The 16,824-nt window shown below is 47.6% G+C and overlaps 6 protein-coding genes across 6 annotated transcripts; 2 read left to right on the plus strand and 4 right to left on the minus strand.

Annotated features, from left to right (window-relative positions):
• The first annotated feature begins 1,831 nt into the window (after positions 1-1,831).
• FOBCDRAFT_225685 (acyl-CoA N-acyltransferase) lies at positions 1,832-2,713 on the plus strand. Its single transcript, XM_031186776.3, has one exon. It carries the CDS (start codon positions 1,979-1,981, stop codon positions 2,687-2,689), a length of 711 nt encoding a protein of 236 aa, XP_031037911.2. The 5' UTR covers positions 1,832-1,978; the 3' UTR covers positions 2,690-2,713.
• On the minus strand, positions 2,702-4,630 carry FOBCDRAFT_225687 (Homogentisate 1,2-dioxygenase). Its single transcript, XM_031186775.3, has 3 exons — positions 4,481-4,630; positions 4,185-4,375; positions 2,702-4,129 (listed from the first exon to the last, which is right to left on the minus strand). The coding sequence occupies exons 2-3, from the start codon at positions 4,250-4,252 to the stop codon at positions 2,785-2,787; spliced, it is 1,413 nt and encodes a 470-aa protein (XP_031037910.2). The 5' UTR covers positions 4,253-4,375; positions 4,481-4,630; the 3' UTR covers positions 2,702-2,784.
• A 153-nt stretch (positions 4,631-4,783) lies between these two features.
• Positions 4,784-6,097, minus strand: FOBCDRAFT_225688 (uncharacterized protein). The gene is made up of 5 exons (XM_031186774.3): positions 5,923-6,097; positions 5,645-5,832; positions 5,503-5,554; positions 5,253-5,436; positions 4,784-5,198 (listed from the first exon to the last, which is right to left on the minus strand). The coding sequence occupies exons 2-5, from the start codon at positions 5,775-5,777 to the stop codon at positions 5,034-5,036; spliced, it is 534 nt and encodes a 177-aa protein (XP_031037909.1). The 5' UTR covers positions 5,778-5,832; positions 5,923-6,097; the 3' UTR covers positions 4,784-5,033.
• Positions 6,098-9,757: 3,660 nt separating this feature from the next.
• On the minus strand, positions 9,758-11,551 carry FOBCDRAFT_40904 (uncharacterized protein). Its single transcript, XM_031186773.3, has one exon. The coding sequence runs from the start codon at positions 11,365-11,367 to the stop codon at positions 9,991-9,993; it is 1,377 nt and encodes a 458-aa protein (XP_031037908.2). The 5' UTR covers positions 11,368-11,551; the 3' UTR covers positions 9,758-9,990.
• A 1,668-nt stretch (positions 11,552-13,219) lies between these two features.
• FOBCDRAFT_202960 (uncharacterized protein) lies at positions 13,220-14,348 on the minus strand (the record flags this gene model as incomplete). Its single annotated transcript, XM_059609048.1, has 5 exons — positions 13,220-13,313; positions 13,470-13,704; positions 13,768-13,867; positions 13,918-13,979; positions 14,246-14,348. The coding sequence occupies 5 exons, from the start codon at positions 14,346-14,348 to the stop codon at positions 13,220-13,222; spliced, it is 594 nt and encodes a 197-aa protein (XP_059465129.1).
• Positions 14,349-15,466: 1,118 nt separating this feature from the next.
• On the plus strand, positions 15,467-16,231 carry FOBCDRAFT_275455 (uncharacterized protein; the record flags this gene model as incomplete). The annotated part of the gene is made up of 1 exon (XM_031186770.2): positions 15,467-16,231. One exon carries the CDS (start codon positions 15,467-15,469, stop codon positions 16,229-16,231), a length of 765 nt encoding a protein of 254 aa, XP_031037905.2.
• Between the last annotated feature and the right edge of the window lie 593 nt (positions 16,232-16,824).

Here is a 16,824-nt window from a genome sequence, read left to right on the forward strand (position 1 = left end):
GAATTCCACGATATCTCCAGTACCTCATTATACTGAAACCTTCTTCCGTGGACAAAACGGCGAACAGACGCAAACCTCAACTTTTACGTCAACCAGAGAATTTACAAACAGCTACGACCCAAACACACAACAGACGGGTACGAGTAGTATGTCCAGTGGCAAGATGGCTGCAGCTGCCGGCGTTGGCGTCTTGGCTGGAGCTAGTGGTGGTTATTTCCTGTCTTCCGAGATTCGTGAAAATTACTCTAATCCAAGCATCACCGATGATAGCAGCTACATCCACATGGATGCAGGTATGAGCCAGCAATCTACATATGAGTCTGATCGGGAACTGGAAACACATGTGGAGTTTTCAAATCATTCTGAAGAGTTTTCCGAGTCTGAAGACGAAGCCAACTCTATCAGCGACAGTGGCTCTGATGGCTTTTTGTCCGATGAAGAGTATGAGCTTTCAGATTCCGAGGTTTCTGGAGGGCAAGCTTCATCCGATGATGAGATCTCGGATTGGGGAGAGTCAGACGCAGAATCGATTCATGAAGACTCGGACTCTGATGAAATTGATCTGGATAACCCATACATGTCCGCCGATTTTACAGATAGTGAAGCTTCAGAAGCAGAGGATGTTGGTGCTCGCGACTTGCAGGCTGAGTCGGATAGTGACCTCAACACAGACCCAGGCCAAGCTAGTGCTGGAGAAGTCTCCGAATCTGACGAGAAAGAGTCTGTTAACAATGAATCCGAGGATGACCTCGACAATTCGGTTCAGTCTATGGGATTTCAGCACCAGAGTTACGCCAACCAGCAGTATCAACAACAAGGGTACTTCAATGAACAATACCAACAACCCATACCTGAAGAACCTGAGTCTGAGGAAGATGCCCAGCCAAGTTTCCAATCTCAGTATCAGCAACAGGTAGCTCAGCAAAGCGAGTCAGAAGAGGACGAACCACAAGCTTTTCACCAACAGTATCAACAGCAAGGTTGCTACAATCAACACAATCAAGTCGCTGAGCAAATTGAATCGGAAGAGGATGAGCCACAGAATTTCCAGACCCAGCAGCAACAACAGCAGCAGGACTACTATGGTGGGCATCAGCAAAATCAAGCGCCTGAACAAAGCGAGTCTGAAGAAGAGCCCTATCAACAACAGTACCAGCAGCAGGGTTACCATCGTGGGCAGCATCAACAACAAGCAACTCAGCAACACGATTCTGAAGATGAAGGGCAACAAGTTGGGCACAGATCTGGTAATTACGACAGTGACCAAGAGGTTGAGAGTGATCAAGACATAAATAATGGCTATAGCAGCGATGAACAGGATCAGCAGGCTACCAGTGGACAATACAGTGGAGGAGGCTGGGGCAACAACTATGATTCTGATTATTAATGGGACGAAAGACTTGAAGTTGTTGGTTGTTATCGTGTTGGAAATGATTGGAGTTGAATGGTTCCGTCTAGAAACGAGTTTTGGATATGTAAAAGACCGACTATTCTCATATTAGCTCTGATGATTGACAAGGCCAATTATGACAGCGGAAACAGTCGTGTGAATACCAACTAAACCCGAAGTGAGAGGCCCTTTCAACCGTTATAGCTGTGTATCAAGAACTTCAGAACATAGTGACTCACGCCGAACAGAGGTCACCTAAGTTTAGGATAGTATCCTAAACTGACCACTAAGATTAGAGCACAATGCATGAACTCATCATAAATAACCATAAAATTACCCTATTTTTCTATAAAGCCGCTAGTTTATTTCGGATTGTTCACCATTTTCTTGGACGACTCCATAGTAGAACCCCACGGGGCTATGCTTTGAAGAGAAGTGGATCAAGTATCATGCATTCAAGAGAACTAATACCTCAATCGTAGTGAAACAATTTCTCATATTTATCCGCTGAGCGTATAAATACTTCTTCCCCCCTCTCACTTCTTCTCATTGTTCACGAGACCAAAAACTCACAATCTCACCATCAAAATGTCGTCCTCAGATATCCGAGTCGAGCCAATCACCAATCCCGGCGACTTCACGCAGGCTTTCAGAGCCGTCGCTAATGCATTTGGCCACCAAACCCGTGATGCCATCTGGATGGCCTTCAACCCAGGCTGGGATACTCCTGAGGGTGAAAGAGTCGGTACTCAACGTCTAGTTGATCGCTTTTCACACATCACCATGAACCAGGATGGTCAACCCAACACCATCTTTGTAAAAGCCACCATCGACAACACCATCGCTGGCCTCGCTATATGGGAGCAAGCCTCTGTTGTTCCAGGCTATGGCAATCCCCCCAGTGATCTTCAAGCATCGGGTTATTTCAAGATGTTGTACCCTGGAAACGAAAAGGAGCAGAGATTTCTTGCTCAGGCGGATAAGTCACTCTTTGGACGACGAATTGAGATCATCAACGAGAAAGCTGAGGCATCTCCCCCTGCAGTTTTTGTAATGGATCTTTGTGCTGTTGATCCAAAGTTTCAGAAAAGGGGGCTTGCGTCTAAGATGGTGCAATATGGCCTTGATGAGGCCAAGAGAAGGAATTTGGAGTGCGTTACTGAGGGATCGACCATGGGAAGGTCGGTGTATTTGAAGTTGGGCTTTAAGCAAGAGGGTCCTGAGACGGTCTATAACATGGATTATGAGTTCAAGGATAGGGACTTGCCATCCAATGTCATTTTAAGAACAGGCATCTAAAACCAAAGCGAATGAAATAGAATAGAAAATGTCTCATATTGTATGACAATTTGCTCATCGTTACTCGCGCCCAATCTCGTCGCCAATTTTGTTTCTTACAGGGTATGAGGCTTCACCTTCAATCCTTGGGGCATCTTCCAATGGTTAACAACACCACCCCAACTCTCCTCGTTATATCCCTCCTGGACCTTTTGACACGTTCTCAATCCCCACTGCGTAACACCAACCATCAAACAACTCTCAAACATAAACGCACAACTTCCTGTTCCAACCTTGGCGGGCTTAAGCTCTGCGTTCCTGGCACCCTCTGTGCTCTCTGCGTCAGGGCCGTGACCGCTCATGACGTTGTGAAGACTTGCACCACCGGGGACAAAACCGCCTGCGCCGCCCTTCTTGGCATCGTAACCACCTTGGATCAGACCCATGAACTCGCTCATCGTGTTTCGGTGATACCACGGTGGTCGGAACGTATCTTCACCGACGAGCCAGCGTGGTGGGAAGATTACAAAGTCGGCTACTGCTGTACCAGGAGTGTTGGTTGGTGCTGAGAGAACGGTGAAGATAGATGGGTCAGGATGATCGAAGGAGATAGTGCCGATAGTGTTGAAGCGCCCGAGGTCGTACTTGTAAGGATAGTAATTTCCATGCCAAGCTACCACATCGAAGGGAGTATGAGCTTGCACAGTCTTGAAGAGGTTATTGTTGAACTTGACGGAAACAGTATACTTGCTAGACCCCTCAGAAGCAGTAGCTCCAAAGTCTTCAGAGAAGCAAGCAACGGGAGACTGGAAGTCACGAGCATTGGCAAGGCCGTTTGAACCAATTGGACCAAGCTCAGGGAGGTTGAAGTGACCTTGATAAAGCTCAAGAGCATAACCACGGGCTGGGCCGGAGGGAAGATGGACTTGGTACTTGACGCCTCGGGGGATGACAGCAATTTCCATGGGTCGAACAAGAAGCCAACCGAACTCGGTGCGGATATCAAGAGCGCCCTCTTGTGCGACGATGAGAAGATCACCGTCGGCAGAGTAGAATGCTGATTTCTCATCCATGCTCTTTCCAGCGGCATAAATATACATACCCAGTCCTTCCTTGAGTGTAGGATCTCCAGCACCAGCAACGAGCCTCAAACCAGTGACAAAGTCTAGATCCTTGGATTCATTGTGGTCAAAGGGATCCCAACGGAGCTGGTTGGGGATGTAGTGCAATTTTCCATCCTCAGCGCCGTCGAGAGTCTTGTTAGTGTCGCCTGTTGACCTTGTATCCTCTTGGTAAGGAGGATGCGCGCAGGATGGTAGAACGCGGTATAGCCATGTCTGCTTATTCTCGTGTCGCGGTGCAGTAAAGGCAGTCCCAGAGAGTTTCTCGGCGTAGAGACCGTATGGTGGCTTCTGAGGAGAATTGTGTCCGATGGGCAAAGCACCATCAACAGCTTCAGATCTAGCAAATAATCAGAAAATATTCGCAACCCGCGCAGAACAGAAATGATACTTACTCTAAATAACAGTTGAAGCCATTCTGATATCTGTACTTCTCCTTGAGATCAAACGTTGTGACAGGCATCTTGGTATCCTTTGACTGTTTAAGTTTGAGTGTCGTTTCCCCTCAGTAAATGGGCGAACAAGAAGCTTATAACTGCGTTCCCACGGCTTTGCGAACTTCCTGTCTCGATCAACGGATGACGTTCTGTAGCCGTGTAAGCCGTCAACTGTCAATTCCGCACTGAGTATGGAAAACGGCCCGACGTTAGCCGGGGAAGCATTGCGCCTGTGTTCCGCTGATGAATGTTACCTGACAGAGGGGAATAAACCCGATAACAGCTGATTTTATCGCATACGGCCGGAATAAGTTTCTGTAGAATATGAAAGCTAATTAGTTATATCAACCAAGGTGTAGCTGGGCTTGGAGATTTCCGACCGGAAACTAGCTCAAGGGTTTCCGATTATAGGTAACCGAAGCCATCGCCGCGGGGTAACTCATGTGGGCCTCATGAGTGAGGAGCTTAAGCCGGGGAACATGTGGGCAATTGGCTCATCATGTCTTCTCAAATTCAACGTCAGTCGACAATCAACTTCATAGTTCATGAACTTCCAATTGTGTGGGGAATGTATAAATTATATCGAGGAACCACGCTACATGGAACCTCAAACGCTGACCGAATCGACCAGCGATAACAAGAACTATAGAGGTGTACACCAAGCGACGCTTCCAGCAGTCGCAAACAACATGACCAGGCCGAGAATATCTAGACGCAATATCCCGAGCGCCGACTCGCAACGAAACCAGCGAAACGAACAAGAATTATAGGAACTATTGAGACAGATACCGGAGTGGAATGAAGCTATTACTCGTCTTGCTTCTTGTTCTTCTTCTTCTTTCCACCACCGGAAGGACCACCCAATGTTGTGCTCGTGGGCTGAGCCTGAAGGTGAACAACAAGTTGGGTCCATGACTCTTCCTTGTCCCACTCGAAACCAGCGAGGTAGGGCTTGTCGAGCTCATCATCGGCCTGGGTATGTCAGTCAGTATTCTTAGGGAGGGTGTCTCAGAGGTCCAAACATACCCGCTTCTTATATGCCTTGTGGATAGCGTCTAGTGCATCCTTGATTGTTACACCCTTGAGGTTTCGTGCTGTTACCTCCTTTCCTAGTGGGAAGTGAAGGTCGATTCTCTTGACGGGCGGTTTTGACAGATGAAGCTTGAGGATGGCAGGGTCTTCTATTGTGTTGGGGCTGGTGTTGATCTTCCTATACGAATGGGTTAGTGGCTGTTTCTTGATGCACGTGCAAGTCGAATTGCGGGGTTAAACTCACCATCCCGTCTTCTGGGTCTCGGGTGCGAGCTCGAGTTCAATACCCTCGGCCTCTAAAGAGAAGGGTCAGAGAGAGGTCTTAACGGTGCCCTCGTGGCCTATCCGATATCGGAAGGAGACAGGGTAGTGATGTCAAAGCTTACCAAGGTCATTGACGTTGTAAACGCCAGGTGCTGCTGCTGAGCTTTGTCGCCGCGTCTTCTTGTCATCCTTGGCGGGAGGTGAGCTTGAGAGGCCCTGAACGGCTGAATCGACCTTGGAGAGAGGTTCTGTCATTTTGAGTTGTTGCTATGTGGTTGATCGAGAAGATCTGATTTGATAGTTGATTCTGCTAAAAAAGAGAGTAAAGTTAGTGATGATGTTGTAGAAAAGAGGTATTGGAGGGAGGAATGGTGGTGTATATAAAAGAGGATGTACAAACCTTTTGCGTTAAAAGCAGAAGATTGTAGATGAGATTGGATTGCTGTTGTGCTTTGAAGGTGTGATGAGGAGGGAGGAGAGGGAAAGGGCCAGATGGAGGGGAAGGGGTTGTTACTTATTGAATTCACAAACGCACTTGCCATTCGGCGTCGTCCATGTCCGATGTTTGCATTGGGGCATGCGAATCCTCAGTCATCCAAGGCTTCACTCACTCATTTGCATTACTACCTATACTGCACTGTACCGTACCTACTGAGCTGTCGTCAGACTGGGCGGGGTAACTGCCCACCTCACACCTCACCCGGAACGGAAGGGAAGGACGAGACCTAGGGGGGTATGAGTATGATTGTGATGACAGAGGAGTCTGTGCCTGCGCCTGCGCCTCGCTCCGTTCCTCGAACCAAAACAATCAATGCTACTCTAGTCGATGTACAGTTACAAGCACCTACGGATGCATTCAAGTTATTGTGGATTCCATCATTACACACTGTTGCGTTGCGTTGTGTTGTGTTCTGATAAACGCTGTTGGACAATCGCGTGACTTTGGCCTGACGGAAGGCGTGACGCCCCTGGCTCCAAGCTCAGCAGACCAGACCTGGAGCCGCAACGGGTTTAGCGCCGGCGCGATGCAAACCCACTGACGCAGGGAACCCGCTCTACGTACCGGTCTGGTACCCGCTTAGAGACCACCTCGGGTTAGCGTGGCGCACCACAATCCGGGGAAAGCTTGTCCTGGGACCCACTGCGATCGGTCGTTGTGGGTTGTGGCGCGTGTGCAAATGGGCCTGGTCGATCGAGTGATTGAGTGGTGAGTGGACACAGAGCAGTTGACGCTCGCGGAAGGCCGCGGGAGAATCATGAGGTCAATCATTAATGTCGATACGGTGAGAGAATTGGGAAGTGAAAGGTGAAGATACAGAAACAGATCTTGAGAGGGGAAGGTGTGGCCGATCAGGACATACCAACAAGATTGGCACTTTGGTTTGATTCAGCCATGCCATCCATTCCCTTGTCCCCTTGTCATGACCTATGACGAGGGATCGCCAGTTGCGTTTCTGCCCCTCACAGGCTCATTCATCCCGTGGTCCCCGGAGACTTCGGCTCGCGGATGCGGTGCGGTGCTTTGGCGCCTGTTGGCTTCAACTTACAACTCACCTGACGATTGATATGTCCTAGACATGACTGTACTGCGTCTGGACATCCATCGACAGCATCTAGGCATCCTAAGGTCGTAGCTAAGGAGCAAGAGGCACCTTTGTCGTAAAGACGACATCGATGGAGACTCTTCTGCAATCAATCATCATCTCCCGTTCCCCTCCCTCAGCAACGCCCGCGTGAAACCTTGTGGCATCAAACTGAGGGGAAGTGCTAGGTCGATTGGCTAGTTGAGTTGCTACTAGCTTGCACCTTGATGCGCCGAGTCAATCGAGACGCCTTTGGTATCAGATGGGTGTCAATCAGTCTTATTTACAGGAATCCACTTGTCGAGATCGGCTTGAGCTAGGCTCTTGGTTATGCTGCCGCTGATATCGTACCAGCGTCATGCTTTTGAGACCATGTTGGGACTGCCGTGATGGCGCGCGATACGTCTGTCTCCCCATGGGCAGAGGGCGCGTGCCAGGTTCCTTGTGACATGTCCCTTGTACCCTGAATTCATGTAAATGTACCTTGCTCTTTTCGTGACGCTGCCGCAAAGGAGACGACTCCCACATAAAGAGGGCATCTCTGCATCTCGGCCACCCCTCCACTCCTGGGATCACTGGTCCATACAACTTCATCCAGCCTCAGTATAGAGTGCTAAAATCTTCGTTTTTCCTTATTCTCTTTTTCTCTTGCTTTTGTTTCTATAGCTTCACGTTATCATTGTCTTCCTCTTTTACCCCATGTCTTACATGGCCATCGTCAACATCCGATAGTGGGGTCGGCAACAGGCGACATCAAGTGGAGACGTTTGGATGGATCCCGTTAATCCCTGGCTCTCCTACACTCACTCACTCACTCAGTGCCCAGCTGGAGTTTTGGCTAGAGCGTTATCAGCTCACTCAAGCGAGCATGCCACCTTTTTAACGAACTCGACCGCCGAGAGGCGAGCGCCGAAACGCAGTCGAAGAACGACGACTTGAACAGTAAAACTGGATGATTCGCATGTTGTTGAACCGATTGATCACGAGAACTTCCTTCTGACTCACTTTTCCACCTCATCCATCTGGACTCTCTCCCTATCAAACTTGCAGTGAACGCGATACGAAGCGATAATAAGCTCGATGCGCAATGACTTCATCTTCAGCAACGGAACAGGCTCCACGTGATGCGATCCCATGATAATCCTCGGAAGCTTCAATTCGCACGTACTCGCGGCACGGTCCAACGACAAGCAAGAAATCAATCAGTAAATCAAGCTCAGATCAGGTCGACACCGACTTTCTTTCAGCAACGTCAGATCATTTTACCCGTAACCCTAGGAATAGACATGTCCAGCCGCATACGCAGCAAGGAATAACTGCCACGCAATACACCATGTATTTTGCCAGGATATAACCTATGGATAATCAACCTGCCGGGAATGGTATGTATCAGTGTCTGTGGGCGCGAAACTGACAATGTCATGCCTCTCCATTTAGTTCTCACCTTGAGGCTCATCCATTCGATTTTCCTGTGACTCGGTTCACTTCATCCGCCGTCTTTCAGTTAGTATAGTACGGTTAGATTTTAGTCCCTAGCGTCCATCGCCATTCCGCCAGACACCGTCTCGAGCGACAGTAACAAGCATCATGATGCGGCCAAGCCATCCGTGAAGATCCTCGCAATCGACGTTCCAGCCCGTTCAAGTGAAGACGTATTCCATTGCAGCTGAACCGCCAATTCCGATCATTATGTGACGACTGCGTATCTACAATGACGCCTGTTCCGTATACGATTACAAGAGTTGCGGAGGATGATGGGGGAAGTTGGCTTTAGTGTTACCCTGGAGGAGAAGGGAGATAAATGGTTGGGTAGACTTGGTCGACGAATCACGAGGTAATTGGCTTTGTAAATGTCCACTGGAAGCATTAGCTAACAAAAATATCAAGGCTATGAAATTGATTACAAGTCGACCGAATATTGATCCTATCGCCATCACGTTTCTAAGCCACTAAAAGTCGCCATGTTCGACAGCATGAAATCGGGGCTTGTGGGAGGGCAGGATTTACTTTGAAACCCCTCAATTTAACGTTATGTTACCACTGTCATGTATCAGTGAGCAACACCACGATGCCGTTGGTAGTGGACCTATGTACTGTTGTTTCGAGGCTGGTCGACGGTCATCGCGAACGAATATTACTACCACCAATTTGATGGTATCTCCTCAGAGCCTAACTAATGGGCACACGAGTTGAAGCATATCCCGCCAAAACGCTTAAGATACTTCTTCGTCTTCTCAACAGAAACCATATTCTTACGGACAGGCCATATTTGGTCTGGCTGGCTCTCGCCCGACACGTTTCCGGACTCGATTACGCAATGAAGGAGAACCCATAAACAACACACCGACATGATGGGACGTAACGCAAATCCGCTTATTTTGCCAGACCATAAGCAATTTGAGCCTTCAGCAACATCCATATGGCCCTGAATTGTTGGATATTAGTCAACATGCTGAAGGCGACGAGGCTATTATGATCGTCAACTCAGAAGTGCAAAGTCGGGAAGAATGCATTTACAGAAAGCCACATGAATTTTTGCCCGCGTCCTCCGATCTACGGCCTGGGTGCCCAAACAAGCAACGCTAACAACCTCCAAAGACATGTTGGTTATTGTTGGAATGGATGGCAAAGATTTCCACAAAGACGATTTGAAGTAGGATAGGCGGTGGTTGAATCTGGCATTACCAGGGGCGAGACCATTTTTGTCAATAACCCTTCTTTAAAGACAGAAAGAATAAACGAGATCCTCTTATCCTACTATTACTTGAATCTCCTAAAGATTGAATTGTTGACCGAGTATTGAATGCTTAAATACGGGTATCATTTCATCTAGAATAAAAGCTCTGATCATACACTCATGCCATTTGGCCCTCATAACCTCCGCTCTATGTCATCTGAGAATCTTCCCTAACATGATTTATCGGGAACCCGTTTGCAATAGCAGCCCCTTCTAATTGCTTTAGCCACGCTGAGCCATCTCCTGCTGGCACAGGTCGATGCGAAAGATTACACTCGACAAAGATGGAATCGTCCATGTACTGCCAATCCGACACTTCAACCGCACTCTCAGAGAGTGAACCCTGAAATGGCGAGGAGCTTAGTGCTGCACAAGTCCACGCCATCTGTTGTAATATCTCAATCATGGTGTGTGTCCATGCTGATACTGTCAACCGTATTGAGCCATCCTCGACTTCGACATGCAGCAGACGTAGACCAGGACATAAGAATGGGTTTTCGGTACCATCCCAAATCGACATGCCGGTGAATGAGTGGCCCTCACAACTCGACGTTGAAGCTTCTTTGACGGCGTCTTCGATACAACCCAGGAGGAGTTCGCCGCACTTAGGCCATTGCTTAGCTGTGTACTCAGATATCGTGGTATAAACGCAGTCATTGGCGGTCCCAGTAATAGCCGGCAAGGAGCCCATTTTGACGAGTTGGGGGTCTCCGATACCTTGAAGGGGGCCAAAGAGTTGACACTCAAATTTGAACTGGATGGCGTGAAATCCGTCTCCAGGGGGTCGATAGGGGGGTTTCATGAGGATGTGCCACAGAGCTGATTCCATGAGATGCATCTGCACATAGTGGGGTGAGATCAAGACTTCGCGTATTCTTGAGATAAGATGTCTCGCAGACCTTCCTGTGGTGATGTAGGTATGGAGAGAAGCAGCAATCTCATTTGGTGTGCCCCTGGGTGAGCGGGCTGGGTATTCTCTGTCCCAGTAGCTGCAGAGGAGTTGGAGAGCAACTGGCAGTTCAATGCCCCGTGCCGACTCGGACCATGTTGCCGGACGTCTCGATATACCAGGGCCGAGCTTATCAAGCAAGCATCGTGGTGCTTCAGGTCCATTGAGGATCAATATAAGTTGGCACACAGGTCCATCGAACAATTTCTTGATTTGCTCAGTCGAGTCCGGATTCGAGTCACAATAGAAAGCCCACAGCTCATCCCACAACATCAACGTGAACTCAGACAACAGTCGATCCAATATCCTATCAATGTTGACGCGAAACTTTTGCTCGGGGAGATAATAATGGGTGAGAAGTTCGTTATTCAATCCATCGGCAAGGGCAGAAGCGAAAGCTGCAACGAGAGCGCCAGCGATGAGTGGCGGTACCAAGACCTCGGCATTGTTCGGTGACTGAGCAGTTCTCGGCCTTCGACTTGGCAACGGTGGCTTTATGATGCTCAAAATAGAAGCATCGACAATATGATCGTGTTCGTGCGTGGTGGATAACACGGGGGGATGTGGTGGGGGCATTGTCTTGTTGCAGTCATGTCATAGTCATAGTCAAGGAAGTGTTTCAACTCAAAATTTACGGTTAAACCGCAAGAGTCTCATGTTGAAGATTCCATGGCAGAGGGAGAACGGAATGGATTTGCTGGTATTTTGGGTATATTATTTTCTGGGCGGAGCTGAGGGAAGTTTTTGATGGTGAGGAGCGACGATGCGTTGCGTGGCATTGCGTGGCCCCATGAGTAATTGGATTAGTCGGCTCTTACGCCGCCACCCAAAGCCAAAGCAAAGATCCATTGAGGGGGACTTGTTTGAAGACGGAGAATATTTTTAAATTAATCCATTGAGTGACAATCCTCTTACGAATATGAATCCTCCTTTAAAATGGTTGATTATTCCGTGACGAAGCTCCCTTTTCTGTTCGTATTCCGTATAAGTCTCGTCGCTTGGACTCAAAATGAGCGTCGAGGCCGCGTAATGGTTCTGTATGGGGTCATCAGATCCCCCTCATCCCCTCAAGTGATGGACAATTAATTTGCACAAAAATCGCGCTTTCTTTATCTCTGATTGCTTTGAAAAGGAGCGGAGAGACGAGGTCCTCGTAAGAATGAATGCGAAGGAGGAAGTGGAAGTTGTTCTCTCTGGCTTTTAAACATCGCCGCTTAATGAGGCAGTGCATCAACCTTGCACGTCCACTCTAAAGCCCGCTGACGGGACATAGCTTATTCAACACTCGAATGACACCAACACTATAAGGAGTGTAGTGATTTCCTATTTATTTTAAGCTTGTACATAGGCTTAAGAATTACGAGACACTCATCTGCCCTTGTTGAGATACAGTCCACTTTTATTTATCCTTGCGGAAACCGCCCATAGTGCCCTCACCTCTTTATCTCGAATTGCAAACCTCATTACTATCCTTAGGTATTTCTTTATAGGGAGATGCGCGTATTGTCTCAATTTATTCCTCTGTTCAATAGTCGAAACCGCCAATGACATTACTTCTGGTCAAAGGCAATGTCCCTCGTGTTTATGTTAGGCTTTTTTCTCAAATCATGACGTTTATTGAAGTTTGACTTACAGACTGGATATTTCTACTCCTGGTAACATGTTGATTTGTCTGGTTGTGATGCTGTGTCTTCTTCTTCTTCGTTGTCCATGCGGCGGCACGGCAGTTGACTCGATAGAAGAGTTTGGCCATGGTGCGAGATTCGGATGAGGTGTCCAGAAGTGGTTGGAACGTCGCGCCCATCTCGACGAAGGTCTCGTATGGATTTCTTCTTTGTGAGGGGTTCGTGGTCTCCCCAAAGCCTTTCATACATTGGTTCTACCCAGGGCTGCGCGCTGCATTATATGGAACGCGTCTGGTAGACCATCTAGTCGGGAATATGCTTGCTGATATATTTGTAGTTAGCCAGAGTCTTAACGCAGACTGGTAATGTGCTGGTAGCCATCACTCACAGCTCTCCAGTCGTATATATCTGCTGCTTGATTATTTTATAATACTGAAAGGTTTGCTTTGAGGTATTGATGTGGAACTCAAGCCAAAACTATAGGTCTTAAGGAAACGAAGATTATTTAACATGAAATACTGTATATATAACAAATAGACAAGAATCCCACGCCCTTGGAATGAACTCGAAGGTCTTGATTGCTGGGTATGAATTATTGGGGCGGATGTGTTAACTTGCGGGAACAAACATCAGTCTCTAGGTCTTTTCTTTTCTGTCACTCAACAATCTACAAGCTTTAACGTTGGGAGAATGAACTCTCAGTGTATTTTGCTGAAGAGCCTTCCTTAACCGATTTATTGAGATCTGGATGTCCATCGTACCGAGTTCGAGACATTCTGAAGCACCCAGTGGTTCTCTTGACATCACGAAGTCTCGAGCAGCACCCAACGATGCCGGATTGCAGAAGATGAGAGATAAGTCTTAACTCTGTCTTTTATGGGGCAGTGCACGCTGTATCTATAAGGGTTAGTTCTTACCCAAAATACAGATTCTTCAAAGTTATTACTCACTCAAGAATCTCCCAGTGGGGTGTCCGCGAGGGAGGGGAGGCAGTCCGCGAAAGTGGCCGATAGAGAGTTGCAGGGTAAGATGTTGAGTAGAGGGGAGACTTACACAAAGGGGATCGGATGGTTTGGCTTTGAGAACGCTAAAGAACTTCGGGATAACCGAGATGAAGGTGATAGTGATGCAAAGCACCGGCTTGATGACGAGAGCATCGGCGGATTCGAGTTCCACGGCCATAGCCGTGAATGCTCGCCCTTTAACTGTCGCCCGCGCTCGTCACTGTAGAGACAGAAGAGAACCCTTTCTCCGGGCGTTCTGTCAACTAGCGCTTTCTCAACAACATCTAAGACGCCATATATGCACAAATAATTTATGAAGCGACTCTATATCAGGTGCTATGACTTACTCGACAATCTGCCAACTTGTGTGCTGAGAACGCATGCATTGATATGCGTCGTTCCCATAGTGAGACTGAAGACGTCTCCCTGCAAGAGAAGAGTCGAGGTCTGTTACAGTGTTAGAGGCCTACTTCCACAATGTAATATTGCTGGCTTACCAAGTCGTGCAAGAGATGATGGGATGTTTTGCTTAACAGTGACTGAGATGGGTCCAACCTGGCTGATATTCAGGAACTGAGATGTGGGGTTTGGGTTTCCATAAAGGATCTGTCTAGAGTCAGTATGATATTGCTGGAGACAAGAGTTGGCATCGGGCTCTCACTGGAACTTCGAAAGCCTCTGGCGTCTTGGGCAGTTGAAGGCCGCGTCAAAGGGCATCGGCGATAAAGCGTGAGTGGTCGAGAACCCGGAGCCCATTGTCCAGGGGCTCCGGAGTTCGTCGACGGGCTTTGAATAGTTTCATCCCTCTTAAATTCCAAAACTCACTCGAGTCCTGGAACAGTTCCAGAAGGGAGCCTGCGGCATCAGCGAATTGAATGACTTTGGTTTTGATCCCGGGTCCATCACTCCCAGGATCTGTCGCGAACATGATGTTGATGAAAATAATGTAAAACATAGTATGGTGATATACAGATAGTGGAGGACATTGTCTCGACAGAACCCCCTGATTATGGTGCGGTGTGCTAAAGGATCCATGGGAGTCCAGGGACCAGAGTCGTGGGATTGTTCCGCGTATAGTCGAACAGCAATGGGTACCAGAATTTTCTTCTGAGTTATAGCTTGTTGGCTCGATTGAATACCATCAGATGGATCATCTCCAGTTCGGTGGCAATTTGCTTGCCCTTTGGATGAGTTGATTGGGGAAAAGAAAATGTCCGGCCCTCTTCTCTTCTCCACTGGAGCCGCTGCCACTTATATGTTGTTACAGTGATTGAATGGCTTCATGACGAGATGTGCCCGTACATAGTGGCCATCTGTTATTTGTGGATAAGCTCAAACTGATCATGTTCAAAGTAGAGACTTGAAACATCGCTCGCCAGGATGAAAGCTGAAAGAACGAATGTCAAAATAAACATTTCGTGCTTTGTTAATATATGTGAGGCTTTTGGATACTCGTCTGTGACCAGAGTTTCTCCGTTTGAAGATGGGTTCTCAACCGCCTTGGGGATTCTCAGACCAGCAAGCTTTCCGGCCAAGCTTATAGACCTTTAGTACCCCTACATTCCTTCTGAAATAAAGTTCAAGTATTGAGAAAGTGTGGTGTGGTCTTGTGAGTGAAAAAGCGACAGTTGATCAATCTGCGTTTGCTAAGCCTCAAACTCAACAGTGTTGTTGGTTAACTTCTCTTAATGACGGTCAGAACAATGCGCAAATATAACACTGATTTACTTACTGTTTGAGGGCCATTTCAATGTCCTTCAGTGATCAAGAATAACAATATGTGAGTTGGGGGTTTGTCGTATGGGGGCTACTTCTATTGGCACTGCAGTGCCAGTGTGATTCACCTCACGATCATAGTATCTTTTTCCACCTCCCAGGTATTTAAACTTCACTTCCCCTTCATACTCTTGCATTCATGCACGAGAGCCTGTATCTCGACCGTCGGTCAGTTTTCTTCCCTTTTCGTCATTTTCTACCTTTGTCAGGAACTAACCTTAGTCTAGACTCGTGATACAACAGCTTCGGCAGCTGCCAGAAAATTTCAAGATGGCAGAGGCCATGTTTGCTCAGCAAATTGCAGGAATGGTCGCCGAACTTGGCGACCTTCGAAAAAGCGACGCGGCACAAAAGAACGAGATAGAGAATCTCCGAGCCCAGAATGACTTCCACGCCAACGAAGCTCAGATGCTCAGAGACCTTCGCATTCTCTACGAAGCCAAGCTCGAACAGAAAGACTCTGAGATTTTGGGCCTGCATGTCCTCCTCGACAAGGTGAAGGTCGATGCGGGTATTTATAGGGACGATCTGAGCGAGTTGCGTAAGCAGCTCAAGGACTTGCAAGCCAAATATGAGTCAAGTCAGAAACAAGTTTGCGCTTCTGAGGCAAAGCTTACCCGTCGCAATTTCCAAGTTGCCAATCTGATTTGCGCCCTGCGTCGCAAAGTGTCTGCCAACCGTATTTCCGTCGTTGCTCTTCGCGCTGCGTACAAGATTATTCCAAGCTTGGAGCAGAAAGCTCAGTGTAAGAGGATTCTGTCTATGGCGAGAAAGCTTCCGCACAAGGCTGGTATTGAGAGCGAGATTAAGGAGTGTCTGGGGGACGCTGGGCTCTTGATCTCGTTTGACAAGAATGGCGCCATGGTGTTGAGGCAATCTGTTGAGGTTGTCAAAGTACCCGTTGATGGTTCTAAAGAGCTTGATGAAAGCATCATCATCGTCGAGAAGGATGCTGACAACAATGGCGACTACGCTTGCGATCAGCATTCTCAACAGAATGTCAAGAAAGATGAAGACGTTCAGATGTCTGTTTAAACGTCAGCAAACTATGCCACATTCACTATCAATTGCTTGCTACGACTGGTCTGGGAGCATTTGGACGTCAGCACAAACCAGCTTTTGCTCACACATGCTCAATCATTTGAGTTGAGGAATTGGACTTTTTACCAGAATGAGTCATGCTTGTTCGTTTGGAACATGATTGGGGTTCACCTGTATCAAGTTGCTACACAAAACATTGAGTTCTGATTGGTGTTTCTTTGCTAGCTTATTGCTTAACTACACTCTCAATAAACTAGCTGCCCAAACATTAGCAAGGTGAGAGTGACTATGTTATGTTTGGACAATCTTGAGTTCCTCATGATATATACTCTTCTCTTGAGTCATTGCTGAAATACATGTCGATAATAGACTTGTTATATCATACCCTGCATAAACATCCCTGTCGATGTCTTGCATCCGACCGTAATAACTTCGAGGTACCCTTGCTCCGAAACTCGCGCTCTTTGAACTTCCATGAATATGCGATTCTCAGTCCTCAAGTATTAAATTTCACGACTAGTTTCCACTTTAGTTTTCCAAACGGTCAAGACGGGCAACGCAAACGTCCGCTCTATTCCATCGTAAAT

Source organism: Fusarium oxysporum, chromosome VI (genome assembly GCF_013085055.1).
Source record: "Fusarium oxysporum Fo47 chromosome VI, complete sequence".
Taxonomy (NCBI): domain Eukaryota; kingdom Fungi; phylum Ascomycota; class Sordariomycetes; order Hypocreales; family Nectriaceae; genus Fusarium; species Fusarium oxysporum.

Bases quoted from the DNA above. Each gene is read 5' to 3' on its own strand.
- FOBCDRAFT_225685 (XM_031186776.3), top strand. From the start codon at position 1,979: ATGTCGTCCTCAGATATCCGAGTCGAGCCAATCACCAATCCCGGCGAC.
- FOBCDRAFT_225688 (XM_031186774.3), bottom strand. From the start codon at position 5,777: ATGACAGAACCTCTCTCCAAGGTCGATTCAGCCGTTCAGGGCCTCTCA. The intron at 5,555-5,644 runs GTAAGCTTTGAC...CCTTCTCTTTAG, and splicing joins TTACAACGTCAATGACCTTG to AGGCCGAGGGTATTGAACTC. The intron at 5,199-5,252 runs GTATGTTTGGAC...TGACATACCCAG, and splicing joins ACAAGGCATATAAGAAGCGG to GCCGATGATGAGCTCGACAA.
- FOBCDRAFT_40904 (XM_031186773.3), bottom strand. From the start codon at position 11,367: ATGCCCCCACCACATCCCCCCGTGTTATCCACCACGCACGAACACGAT.
- FOBCDRAFT_225687 (XM_031186775.3), bottom strand. From the start codon at position 4,252: ATGCCTGTCACAACGTTTGATCTCAAGGAGAAGTACAGATATCAGAAT. The intron at 4,130-4,184 runs GTAAGTATCATT...ATTATTTGCTAG, and splicing joins GGCTTCAACTGTTATTTAGA to ATCTGAAGCTGTTGATGGTG.